Source organism: Coregonus clupeaformis, chromosome 16 (genome assembly GCF_020615455.1).
Source record: "Coregonus clupeaformis isolate EN_2021a chromosome 16, ASM2061545v1, whole genome shotgun sequence".
Lineage (NCBI taxonomy): Eukaryota > Metazoa > Chordata > Actinopteri > Salmoniformes > Salmonidae > Coregonus > Coregonus clupeaformis.
In genome coordinates this window covers 16696033-16709985 of record NC_059207.1, presented here as the reverse complement: position 1 = coordinate 16709985, position 13953 = coordinate 16696033, and the positions used below count along the sequence as shown (strand labels likewise).

The 13953-nt window shown below is 42.6% G+C and overlaps 1 protein-coding gene across 4 annotated transcripts; it reads left to right on the top strand.

Moving 5' to 3' along the window:
* Positions 1 to 374: 374 nt before the first annotated feature.
* Positions 375 to 9178, top strand: gal3st1a (galactose-3-O-sulfotransferase 1a). Of its 4 annotated transcripts, none has more exons than XM_041900437.2 (3): positions 375 to 553; positions 6719 to 6865; positions 7442 to 9178. In XM_041900437.2, exons 2-3 carry the CDS (start codon positions 6738 to 6740, stop codon positions 8595 to 8597), a joined length of 1284 nt encoding a protein of 427 aa, XP_041756371.2. In that variant the 5' UTR covers positions 375 to 553; positions 6719 to 6737; the 3' UTR covers positions 8598 to 9178. The 4 variants fall into 4 exon arrangements, with proteins under 4 accessions (XP_041756371.2, XP_041756372.2, XP_041756370.2 ...); XM_041900436.2 differs by lacking the exon at positions 375 to 553 and adding an exon at positions 562 to 845; XM_041900438.2 differs by lacking the exon at positions 6719 to 6865 and having other exon boundaries at positions 7442 to 9177.
* The last annotated feature ends 4775 nt before the right edge of the window (positions 9179 to 13953 follow it).

The window sequence follows — 13953 nt, the reverse complement described above, 5'->3', positions numbered from 1 at the left end:
TAGTGTCTGCTCTCAATAGCCTTCTGTATAGCCCATACCCTGCCCCCTCTCTTTCTCTTCATCTCTTCCTCTCCATCTCTATATCTCTCGCGTTCCCTCTCTCTCATTCCCTCTCGCGTTCCCTCTCTCGTTCCCTCGCATTCCCTCTCTCTCTTTTCCACTCACTTTCCCTCTCTCTCTTTCCCTCTCGTGTTCCCCCTCTTTCCCTCTCGCGTTCCCTCTCGTGTTCCCTCTCTCGTTCCCTCTCTCTTTCCCTCTCGCGTTCCCTCTCTCTTTCCCTCTCGCGTTCCCTCTCTCTCGTTCCCTCTCGCATTCCCTCTCTCTCCTTCCCTCTCTCGTTCCCTCTCTCTCTTTCCCTCTCGCGTTCCCTCTCTCTCTTTCCCTTTGTGTTTCTCTCTCTCTTTCCCTTTGTGTTTCTCTCTCTCTCTCTCTCTCTCTCTCTCACAAGTCCTCTGACAGGGAGCCTGACGTCACAGATGGCTGTATGAACCTCCCTGTGGAGCTCTATTCAGCTGGATCACTTTCAGAGTCGGAAGTGGAGCAGAAGAATCAGGTGTGTATAATCTACAGAGAGAGAAAGAAAGAGAGAGAGAGAGAGCACCTGCCAGATGAATGGGCTTTGGAGAGTTGGGCATAACATATGTAATGATAAGGAAAGTACTTGACCATGTGGTGGGGTTGTGACGGCATGTGTGACCCAACAAGAGCAGGCACAAGCCACCAGTGGACCGGACAGCTCCTCTGAGACTCACTGCTATGCTCTCTGAGGAGAAACAACTGTCCTAGGTTTTAACTTCAGTTGCATTTTTCATCTCACTGCAGTTGCGGGATTAATGCACAACAGGGTAAGTGTTTCACTTGAGGATAATTTGAAAATGTAATTTATATAGTTTTTTGGTCTTATTCTTTGACAAACGGTTTAATAGAATGATTAGACATATTTTTATCTCAAGTTTATGAGCTCTGAAATGTGAGCTGAAAAAATTGTTTCTGCCATGCGATAGAGCAGCTAATTTTGTTTCATTCAGACAAGTTCTTTGGGCATTGCCAATGTGATGGAGTGCATAGTGACTTCGCCCTCACATCGAATGCTTTCCTGAATGTCTCTATTTGGGGTTCATTGTCCCGTATGTCAATATGTGCTTATGTGACTGAAGGTTATGACATCATTAGATAATGGATACATTACTGCTTATGCAATTTGTGGAGAGTGTGACTTTTACCATTGACCTTCACCTTACAATTCGATTTGAATGGTATTGTAAGCATAACTTCTTAGCACCTATCCATATCAGACCATACTTAGACAGTAGATACAATAAAACATTACACATTAACAGACACCTGCCCAACAAACAATAAAATGCCATTACAGTATACAGTGGGGTCCGAAATGATTGAGACCCTTGATAAAGAGCAGAAATGACTGTATAAAATAAATAATTCAAATACTGGGCTACAGGTAACTTCCAATATAACGGAAACGCTTGAGTAAATGAGGGATACAAAGTATATTGAAAGCAGGTGCTTCCACACGGGTGTGGTTTCTGAGTTAATTAAGTAATTCATATCCCATCATGCTTAGGATCATGTATAAAAATGCCCAGTTGCCCATTATTTTGGCTACCATGGCTAGAAGAAGAGCTCTCAGTGACGGGTCTCAAAGGAGCATACAGGGTTTAAAGGGTGTGGGTGTGTGTGCGTGTGCGTGTTTGTCTGTGTGTGTGTGGCCAAAGAGCTCTATGTTCATGTCATCCAACAAATGTAAATGCCTGGAGTTTGCTAAATGGCATTGGCATGGATTGGAATTGGAACCAGTGCTTTGGTAGATAACATGAAAATAGAGCTCTTTGGCCAAGCACACCAGTGGTGGGTTTGGTGTCGAAATGAGAATGCATAAACATAAAATAATCCCATAGCTACTGTCAAATTTGGTGGTGAATCTTTGATATGGGGCTATTTTGCTTCCACTGTTCCTGGTGCCCTTGTTAAGGTCAACAGTATCATGACCTTTACCCAGTACCAGGCCATTTTTGCCAAAAACCTGGTTGCCTCTGCCAGGAGGCTGAAACTTCACCTCAAGTGGATCTTCCAGCAAGACAATAATCCCAAACACATATCAAAACCCACAAAGAAATTGTTAATTGGCCGCAAAATCATAATTTTGCAATGACCATCTCAGTCTCCGGATTTGAAACCCATTGAAAACCTGTGGTTTGAATTGAAGATGGCAGTCCATACGTGCATGTGAAGGATATCAAGGATCTGGAAGATTTTGTATGAAGGAATGGTCTAAGATCCCTCCCAATGTGTTCTCCAACTCATAAAACAATTTAGAAAAAGGCTCAGTGCTGTTATCCTCGCAAAGGTGAGGTATTAAAAGGTATTGAAAGGTATTGAAAACAGGGGTGTCAATAATTTTGAAACCTACCTTTTTGAGAGAAAAAAAGTATTACTTGTTATTAAACAAAATCTATTTCTCTGAGCAATTGTATTACACAGAAAAATATATAAAACGCAACAATTTCAAAGATTTTACTGATAAATTCATTAGGCCCCAATCTATGAATCTATGGATTTCACATGACTGGGAATACAGATATGCACCTGTTGGTCACAGATACCTTAAAAAAAAAAAAGTCAGTATCTGGTGTGACCACCATTTGCCTCATGCAGCACGACACATCTCCTTTGCATAGAGTTGGTCAGGCTGTCGATTGTGGCCTGTGGAATGTTGTCCCACTCCTCTTCAATTACTGTGCGAAGTTGCTGAATATTGGCAGGAACTGGAACATGCTGGCGTACACATCAATCCAGAGCATCCCAAACATGCTCATTGGGTGACATGTCTGGTGAGTATGCATGCCATGGAAGAACTGGGACATTTTCAGCTTCCAGGAATTGTGTACAGATCCTTGCGACAGGGGGCCGTGCATTATCATGCTAAAACATAAGGTGATGGCGGCGGAGGAATGGCACGACAATGGGCCTCAGGATCTCGTCACAGTATCTCTGTGCATTCAAATTGCCATCGATAAAATGCAATTGTGTTCATTGTCCGTAGCTTATGCCTGCCCAGACCATAACCCCACCGCCACGATGGGGCACTCTGTTCACAACGTTGACATCAGCAAACCGCTCGCTCACACGACGCCATACACGCTGTCTGCCATCTGCCCGGTACAGTTGAAACCAGGATGAATTCGTGAATAGCACACTTCTCCAGCGTGCCAGTGGCCATCGAAGGTGAACATTTTCCCACTGAAGTCAGTTACAACGCCGAACTGCAGTCAGGTCAAGATCCTGGTGAGGATGACGAGCACGCAGATGAGCTTCCCTGAGATGGTTTCTGACAGTTTGTGCAGAAATTCTTCGGTTGTGCAAACCCACAGTTTTATCAGCTGTCCAGGTGGCTGGTTTCAGACGATCCCACAGGTGAAGAACCCAGATGTGGAGGTCCTGGGCTGGCATGGTTACACGTGGTTGGCGGTTGTGAGGCCGGTTGGACGTACTGCCAAATTCTCTAAAACGATGTTGGAGGCAGCTTATGGTAGAGAAATTAACATTTTACTATCTGGCAACAGCTCTGGTGGACATTCCTGCAGTCAGCATGCCAATTGCACACTCCCTCAAAACTTGAGACATCTGTGGTATTGTGTTGTGTGACAAAACTGCACATTTTAGAGTGGCCTTTTAATGTCCCCAGCACAAGGTGCACCTGTGTAATGATCATGCTGTTTAATCAGCTTCTTGATATGCCACACCTGTCAGGTGGATGGATTATCTTGGCAATGGAGAAATGCTCACTAAAAGGGATGTAAACAAATTTGTGCACAAAATCTGAAAGAAATAAGCTCTTTGTGCTTATGGAAAATTCCCGGGATCGTTTAATTCAACTCATGAAACATGGGATCAACACTCCACATGTTGCGTTTATATTTTTGTTCAGTGTAGTATAAAGTAATATCATTCCCTAATTTTTTTGAGCATACAATATAGCTCAGTATTTGAATTATTTATTTTATACAGTCATTTTTGCTCATCTTTATCAAGGGTGTCAATAATTTCGGACCCCACTATATTTTTCACAGCGATCTTTATCTGAAGTGCTGACATCATTCGGGTTCAGAAATTGCCAGCAGGTGTTAAACGCAGTCCCCTGGGGGCCCCTCAGGTTTAATTCCAGGTACATCCCTCCCAGGGGCAGAGGAAGCACTCAGCCTAACGAAGCACACATCTATACCAAGGTCCATTTGCAGGTTAAACAGCTCCATGCAAAGTTCCCAATATATCCCAGTGCCTGGGCTGGCTCTGAGGGCAGGTAGAATGCCCCCTCACGTACCTCCATTACGGCCCCTTCATGGAGCTCCCAGACAAAGGAGCAGAAGACATAGCCCCACTTTCTACTTCATCACAGCTATTATCAGTGACAAAACTTTTTCTTTTCCATCAGACAAAACATTTATCACACAAATGTCTGCAAAATTGGAAGGGTGATTCTAGCTGATGTTAGACCCAATTGTTCCCAGGAGATTTCAAAATTGAGGAAACTTGTCTTTGATCTTTTCGGGGAGGAGTTTTGAGGAGAAACCTCAAACTTAAACAAAGATTTGGGAGCTTTCTGTGAAGTCAAGAGTATTTTGATAGAGCTTTTCTTTATTTGGTTTGTCTTTAGTATAGTTTCTCCACCCTGCTACAGGTGGAAACAGGGTGACCCATGTTATCTACTGAATGCTGACTTAGCTTCTGGGTCACTGTTGCTGCGTTTACACAGACAGCCCAATTTTGATATTTTTTTCACTAATTGGTCTTTTGATCAATCAGATCATCTCTGAAAAAGATCTGATGTGAAAAGATCTGATCTGATTTGTCAAAAGACCAATTAGTGGAAAAAATATCAGAATTGGTCTGCTTGTGTAAACGCAGCCTGTGCAGTCCGATCTGATTACAGACTGCAGGGTGAATAGCTGCAGACCCAGACTGGATCACTTTCCAGCACAATGCATTATTAATCTAAGGGATAGATGACACAGAAACTCAGGGTTTATCAGGCCATGCTGTAGCGTAGCTTCACTGTGCACTGTTCAGAGTAAAGGCACAGCGGTAACACGTTACTTAAAGCATGCAGGTATAATGCTTATAACTTGTTGTAAGTATGTTTAAGCCTTTATATTGTCTTACAATTAAGTCTCTCTATGTATAAAAATGCCAACTTAGATTATCATAAACTCTTGAGTCTATAGCTTTCATGATTAGGTGCTGGGACATGCACATTCTTTGGACAATTTACCATTGGGCAGTTTTCTAGGAATTGTATAAAAAATGCAGTATGTGTGTTGAAATTATCATGGAATGCACTTTATTTTGTTTTTGTTTTTTATTTGTTCAATATAAACCTAGTAGTTGATGTGAAGTTATGCAATGCACACTTTAAGTGAATACATTGGCAAAACAACAATATTGCTTGAGAAATGTATGTCATTGAAACACAATGATCTAACAATAGCACATAACATGATGAGATATTTCGGTAACAATTTACTTGACATCCGGCGTCATAACACGTTATGACATGGTCATAACCTGTCATAATATGGTCATAACACTGTCATGACACATATGTAGACCTGTTGTGACATATATAGTGTTCTTTTATGGCTGGTAATGACCCCTACATAAGATTGTCAAAACCCACGAAACCTACCACACAAGGCAAAACATTCCATTACACCATAGCCTACTTGTCAACTGTTTGTTTATGTTATATAACATTTTCCGTAATTGACCATATTAAATTATCATTGTAATTGGGTGTACATTGATGTCATACATGCACCTACCCGACTGCTCTGTTGCTGATGACTGGGATGAATGCAGGAGCAGATTTCAGGAGCAGGACAAGACACCCTCTTTGTGACTGATGACTGACATAAGGGCATGTACGTGATAGGCCTATCTGGCTTATATGATTCTGATGGTCATAATACTTCTTGACAGTGTCATAAAGTGTATTTTCTTAGTCCAAGTAAAGTGACACAGGATGGTCCTAATTCTTCTTGACAGTGTCATAAAATGTATTTTCTACAAGCTTTTAAAATTTGATGAAAAAAACATGACTGTGAAGAATTCATTACAACAACAACAAAGGAATTAAGAAACAAACTTTCAAATGAAAGGAAACTTATTTGCAGGGAAAAAACACATTTGAATAAATGTGGGTTTGACGCTCTTATGTAGGTGTCATAACCAGCCATAAAATAATATTGTGTTATGTTTTATCACAACAGGTGTAAATATATGGGTCATGACAGTGTTATGACCATATTATGACAGGTTATGACAAGTTATGTCAACTGTTGTGACATTATGACATGGTTATGACCGTGTCATAACGTGTTAGGTGCTGGGTGTCAAGTAAAGTGTTACCCAAATTTCAATTAAGCCTAGAGATAACCAAAACGTATTGAACAGAGTGGATGTCTAAGAGTTGTTCCATTACCGGAGGCACACAATGTCCTGATTGGAAACAGCCATCTGACTGAGCTGCTGGGTGTGTTCCCAAATAATTGGCCACAGGAGACAGTGGATCCAAGGGACTAGCACAATCCATGTCAATTATAAAGTTGAGGTCATCGATGAACCATAATCTTAGAAGATTTCAGGACTGCCAGTCCATTGTTTTGGTACACTGGATAACTTCAACTTATTTTTCCTTCAGATAACTTCTATTTGGAACCATGGTTGGCAAACAGGGGAGGCAATGGAGGTCGTTGTGCAAAGGCCTTGTCCTGGGTACCCTACTCACTAGCTGTATGATCCTGCTCTACTGCCTTTCTGGGCCACAGGCCCAATTCAACCTGCCTGAGTAAGCAGGGGATGTTGGTGCAATGGTTGGGCATCCTTTGCAGTAGATAACGCATCAACAACATTCAGTAGCATTATACAGTGCATTCTGAAAGTATTCAGACCCCTTGACTTTTCCCAAAAAAAAATTACGTTGCAGCCTTATTCTAAAATGGATAAAATTACTTTTTTCCCTCATCAATCTACACACAATACCCCATATTGACAACGCGAAAACAGGTTTTTCTATTTTTTTGTGGAAATGTCTAAAAACCAGTTTTCGGTTTGTTATTATGGGGTATTGTGTGTAGATTGATGATGGGGGGGGGGCAATTTAATTCATTTTAGAATAAGGCTGTAACGTAACAAGATGTGGAAAAAAGGAAGGGGTCTGAATACTTTCTGAATGCACTGTATATGATATAGCCCACAGATGATACAGATAACTTTATTTGCCATATTAATGATTGTAGTAATCTACTGTACTATGAGAGGCAAAAGGAGTTTTGCAGTCTTCTACAACATTGCATAATAGTAAATCAGTCTATAATGTTGGTAATTTCATAATGTGTTGTATTTGTACGCTTACTCTCCATAGGGGTCCAGTGCCTTACTCCTGTGCCCATCGACCTGCTCAAGCCCACACCAGACTTATCACAAACAGCTCCCACCATGCAGCGGGGCAGACAGGCATCTGCACTCCCAAAGTGGACATCATGTTCATGAAAACCCACAAGACAGCCAGCAGCACGCTCCTCAACATCCTCTTCCGATTTGGAGAAAAGCACCGGCTCAAGTTTGCCTTCCCAAACAGCCGTAACGACTTCTTCTACCCCTCTCCATTCCAGAGCTCCCAGGTCAAGGACTACAGGCCTGGCATGTGCTTCAATATCATCTGCAACCACATGCGCTTCAATGCACCCGAGGTGGCCAAGGTGCTCCCTACAGACACCTCCTACATCACCATCCTCAGAGACCCGTCTGAGCTCTTTGAATCCTCCTTCCACTACTTTGGCCGCCTGGTGCCCATGACCTGGAAAATACCAGGCGAGGACAAGGTGGGGGAGTTCCTGCGCGACCCCCGCCACTACTTTGACCCCAATGGCTTCAACTCCTTCTACCTCAAGAATCTGCTGTTCTTCGACTTTGGGCAGGACAACACTCTGGAGCTAGGCGACCCGCGGGTGGAGGAGGGCATCCGGGCCATCGCAGGCCGCTTCCAGCTGGTCATGTTGGTGGAGCACTTTGACGAGTCCCTCATGCTGCTCAAGGATGCCCTCTGCTGGGAAATGGACGACCTGCTCTTCTTCAAGCTCAACGCCCGGAAGGGCTCCACCGTGTCCAAACTGACCCCGGAGCTGAGGGCCAAGGCCCTGGAGTGGAACGCCGTGGACTGGAGGCTTTACCAACACTTCAACGCCACTTTCTGGAGGAAGGTGGAGGCATACGGACGCCAGCGGATGGCCGACGATGTGGCGGAGCTCCAGAGGAGGAACGCAGAGATGGCGGCCGTCTGTATCGAGGGAGGCCATGCTGTGGACGCAGGGAGCATCCAGGAGACAGCCATGCAGCCCTGGCAGCCCATCGGGGAGAAGTCTATCATGGGCTACAACCTGAAAAAGAATGTGGACAAGGCCCACCGCAAGCTGTGCCTTAAGATGCTCACCCCAGAGCTGCAGTACCTGACAGAGCTGGGGGTCAACCTTTGGATCACTAAACTGTGGGGTCATGTGAGAGACGTTATCAACTGGTGACTAGAGGGTCACTAGAGAGACACGAGCAAGAGGGGCCAAGAGAGCATGGCTGTGGCTGTGTGCCTGCTTGTGTGAGAGCCCCTATTGGATCGCATATGACCTCCATGGCCTGAATGCCTGCATAAGATCATAGGGGGTTTTGTTTTGCATAGCCTCCTCAATCATCGCATGATGAACTCTTCCTCTGTGTCAGCAGTATTGACTTGTTTGCCTTAAATACAGTACATGTTTGTAGTATGTAATGTACCTGACAGGTGCTTGAGAACCGCAACGTTTGCGTTAGAATCTGAAGATAAGCATACCTCTTTAAAACGTGTTTGTGTTTATAGGTATAGCATACTGAATACCCTTTATACCCTCAGCCCTGCCAATCTTAGAGTATTTTTGAAATAAAGACTAAATTAAAAAGATGTCTGTTGATTTGCTTTATCAAGGTTGTTCGCAAAGTTAAGTTAATGTCTTGATGTGCATTTTGCTTTACTTTTCAAGACAGATATCTAGAAATCACAATATCTCTATTTTACACCCATTTTAGAAGTCATGCTAATAACACCAGATTATGTAATAACTTTTAATAATGTACTACTTTTTTCTGGATAATGTTATACATCACCAGATAACGTAATTGTTGAACAGATAACATAACTTTTTCTTGATAACATTACATTTTTCTGTGATTATTCTGTAAATAAAAAAGTAGTAGACCAATTAGTAGAACATTTGTAGAAAAAAGATCAGAAATAGGCTGCCCATGTAAAAGGCTATTTTCTATCCACTGCTTATGTCTTTGATTGGTCGGCTTCGTGGAGGGGGAGGAGCGTGGTTGGCAAGGGAAACAGGTGTGGGCAATAAGTAAATAAAAGACATACAAAATTATTGTAAGTAGAAGAGTATAGGATAAGATAAAAGGTAGAAATATAAGATTTTTTCTTCATTTAAAAATGTTTTGGCTACAGCCCCTTTGTGTGTGAATTGTCTTGCTTCTTTTCTTCTTGATGGGTTTCATTTGGCTTTCATGTGTTGAGTTTAAGGTTGAGTGTTTAGATCTGAGCCTGGGTCAGGGAAGGTGTCTGGTGGGTGGGGGCTTAGATAGGAACCTTGTTTAGGGTAAGGGATACGGGGGGTTTGGGTATGGACTCGATTTAGGATAACTAAGGGGTATAGTTGGGTTTTCTTGTAGGTCAGGTGTCCAGTAGGGTGAAGAGAGGAGTGTCCTTGTAATTAATGCTTCTTCAATTGTTTTCTTTACTGATGGGTTATTTTTTGCTTTGGAAATGTATTGTTTTCCTAACAGGTCCAGGCATTCAGTGATGGTTTTCATGCCAGAGATATCATGGAGGTAGGTAACAGGTAAGTTGCTTGGGAGGCGGTAGGCTGCTCTTATTGCGGTGTTCTGCATGACTGGTAGTTTGTTTGTTTTTGAGTTTGGCTGATGACGTTTTCCAGGCTGGGGAGGAGTTCTCGATAACAGGCCTGATTTAGCTCCGGTACACTTTCAGTATTGTAGTTGCTCCAGGACTCCTCCCACAGGGCTTTTAGATGCTTTATTCTTATTTATCCTTCGGTTTCGAGGTTTTGAATGTGTATTGTCAATTTCATATCTTGCTGGAATGTCACCCCCAGGAACTTTGCGTTTTTTTCTGTCTTTAGGTTGTCTTTAAACTGTATAATTGATCAATGCACCATCATACCAGGTAATTTAATGCTTAAATACAAAGAAATTGATGAATAAGATATTTGGCTACAGAAGTACCATTTCTTACCGATCTCTACAGCTTTGGTCCAAAAACAAATCTTGTGAAATGATGTCAACACATGCTGGAGGAGTTATTGGCTAGCTACAAGTGGCTAGCTTAGCTAACGAACTAGCTACGTCGGTCGCGGCGTGGCACAGCGCGCATGACCAGAATGAGACATCGATGAATCACCAAAAGGCACACCCCATTTCTGTTAGAAAATTTAGAAAGAGGAGTTGGACAGTTTTACATGCCCAAAGTCAACCTTTAAAGTCCAGGTAGCAGATAATGGACCCTAACATATATTTATGTAGTTGGTGCTGTACACTGAGTGTACAAAACATTAAGAACACCTTCCTAATATTGAGTTGCACCCCCACTTTTGCCCTCAGAACAGCCTCAATTCGTTGGAGCATGGACTCTACAAGGTGTCGAAAGCATTCCACAGGGATGCTGGCCCATGTTGACTCCAATGCTTCCCACAGTTGTGTCAAGTTGGCTGGATGTCCTTTGGGTGGTGGACCATTCTTGATACACACAGGAAACTGGCGTGAAAAACCCAGCAACGTTGCAGTTCTTGACACAAACCAGTGCGCCTGGGCCTGGCACCTACAACCATACCCCGTTCAAAGGCACTTAAATATGGTGTCTTGCCCATTCACCCTCTGAATGGCACACATACACAATCCATGTCTCAATTGTCTCAAGGCTTAAAAATCCTTCTTTAACCTGTCTCCTCCCCTCCATCTACACTGATTGAAGTGGATTTAACAAGTGACATCAATCAGGGATCATAGCTTTCACCTGGATACACCTGGATACACCTGGTCAGTCTATGTCATGGAACGAGCATAATGTTCATAGTGTTTTGTACACTCAGTGTATATTAACTGAACAATAATATAAATGCAACAAGCAACAATTTCAAAGATTTTACTGAGTTACAGTTCATATAAGGAAATCAGTAAATTTAACGAAATGCATTAGGCCCTAATCTATGGATTTCACATGACTGGGAATACAAATATGCATCTGTTGGTCACAGATACCTTAAAAAAAGGTAGGGGCGTGGATCAGAAAAACAGTCAGTATCTGGTGTGACCACCATTTGCCTCATGCAGTGCAACACATCTCCTTCGCATAGAGTTGATCAGGCTGTTGATTGTGGCCTGTGGAATGTTGTCGCACTCCTCTTCAATGGCTGTGCGAAGTTGCTGGATATTGGCGGGAACTGGAACACGCTGTCGTACACGCATTCAAACATGCTCAATGGGTGACATGTCTGGAGAGTGTGCAGGCCATGGAAGAACTGGGAATTTTTCAGCTTCCAGGAATTGTGTACCGATCTTTGGCCGTACATTATCATGCTGAAACATGAGGTGATGGCGGCGAATGAATAGCATGACAATGGGCCTCAGGATCTCATCACGGTATCTGTGCATTCAAATGCAATTGTGTTCATTGTCCGTAGCTTATGCCTGCCTGCCCATACCATAACCCAACCACCACGGGACACTCAGAACATTGACATCAGCAAACCGCTTGCCCACACAACACCATACACGTGGTCTGTGGTTGTAAGGCCGGTTGGACATACTGTCAAATTTTCAAATGGCATTGGAGGCGGCTTATGGTAGAGAAATGAACATTATGTTTTCTGGCAACAGCTCTGGTGGACATTCCTGCAGTCAGCATGCCAATTGCACGCTCCCTCAAAACTTGAGACATCTGTGGCATTGTGTTGTGTGACATAACTGCACATTTTAGAGTGGCCTTTTATTGTCCCCAGCACAAGGTGCACCTGTGTAATGATCATGATGTTTAATCAGCTTCTTGATATGCCACACCTGTCAGTTGGATGGATTATCTTGGCAAAGGAGTAATGCTCACTAACAGGGATGTAAACAAATGTGTGCACAGAATTTGAGAGAAATAAGCTTTTTGTGTGTATGGAAAATATCTGTTATCTTTTATTTCAGCTCATGAAACATGGGACCAGCACTTTACATGTTGCGCTCCTATTTTTATTGAGTGTATATGGGTTCTAACTTGAACAATTATTTGTTAGTTTACAATTACAAAATGTATGCTCTCCGCATATAAAAACCATGAAGACTGCCGGAAAGGCACGAAGGCAAGATCGTAATTTTTGACTCACACCGTGAGCCTACTGTACAACTTCACGTTTTAGTATGGAAAACGGCTGTGAGGATTTTGTTAGAAATTGCGTAATTCAAATCTGGTATTGGAATAAGAGAAAACATAATCAAGAGATATTCAATCCAAGCTAAATTTATTATATGCAAAATGTATGTATGATAAGTATGAAGGTTCGTATACGGGCTCACTGAAAAACCACGCAGGGCAGACAGAGAACTAAACCATTGTTTACAGGTACTTTCTCAAATACTCTGACAGAGAGTTCCCACCTCTTCTGTTGGCCAATCAGAGTAAAGGACTGAGTGTGGTTTAGACTTTACTCAGCCAATCCGTTGGCGCATGGGTTAGTCCCACCCCTTGGCGCTCCACCGTTCCCAGGCATAAGTTGCTATCATAATAACCTGTAGAGTCAGCACCCAAAAGACTGTACGTTCCTACATCCAAGGACGGTTCACAGACAACGGTTCACAGACAACAAAGAGGCAGTGTTCGTATCTGTAAGAAATACAAGTCTTATCTGTCCTTACCCTAACGTTCCACACATGAATCACAGCCTGTTATGTGAAACAATTTATATCAGTATAGTACAAACCTATGCTCCTCATTAATGCATTCCTTCTAAGCTATTCATCACTTCAATCCAATTATTAGAAAACAAATCCCAACAATCCCCCTTTTGACACCCTCTAGGGTGTCGCTCATTAAAATACAATACAAACAAATAGAATCACACTTTTATTAATAGACAATTTGATAATAAAAGGCCTTCAGTCCTTCCATCTACACCCAACTTGCAAACGGTTGGCTACAAGTCACCCAGGCACTTCAAACCTTCACATAAGGAAAGACAAACATTCCCAATGGTTAACTTGATTAATAAAGCATAAAACACAGGATTAATAGAACACAAAACATAAGATTATTAAAACATAAAACACCAACAGGGAAGTAAATTTTGGTAGGTCATATCCTTCATTCCTTAGGTCGGAGTCCGGGATTGGGCCGTATCTCACCATCTGTTTGGAAACCACCTTCTCCATCTCCTTTTCTCACCAACCCTCAGACACAGGAAATAAGACAACATCCACAAAGAACAAGTATACCCATAGAAGCTATAACTTCACCCAGAATTGTTACAACAATAGTTTTCCATTTACCAAATATGTTATCAAACCAACCGTTTATCGAGCTATCAATACCAGAGTTCTCAGCCAGTTCGTTCGCCAGCGTGGTGAGTCCCTCAAGCGCTTTGGTCACGGACCCGTCCGGTGCTGTGTTGTTGGAGATGAAAGTACAGCACATATATCCAAACAGAACACAAACCCCGTCCCGCTCAGCCAAAAGCATATCTAAAGCTATTCTATTCTGCCATGTCATTAAGCTAGTTGCCGCTGTCTGCTCAGCTAATCCCTTTATTGCATCACGAGTGTGGTTTATAAATCTTTTGCTGGTTATATTAA

Bases quoted from the DNA above. Each gene is read 5' to 3' on its own strand.
- gal3st1a (XM_041900437.2), top strand. From the start codon at position 6,738: ATGGTTGGCAAACAGGGGAGGCAATGGAGGTCGTTGTGCAAAGGCCTT. The intron at 6,866-7,441 runs GTAAGCAGGGGA...TACTCTCCATAG, and splicing joins GCCCAATTCAACCTGCCTGA to GGGTCCAGTGCCTTACTCCT.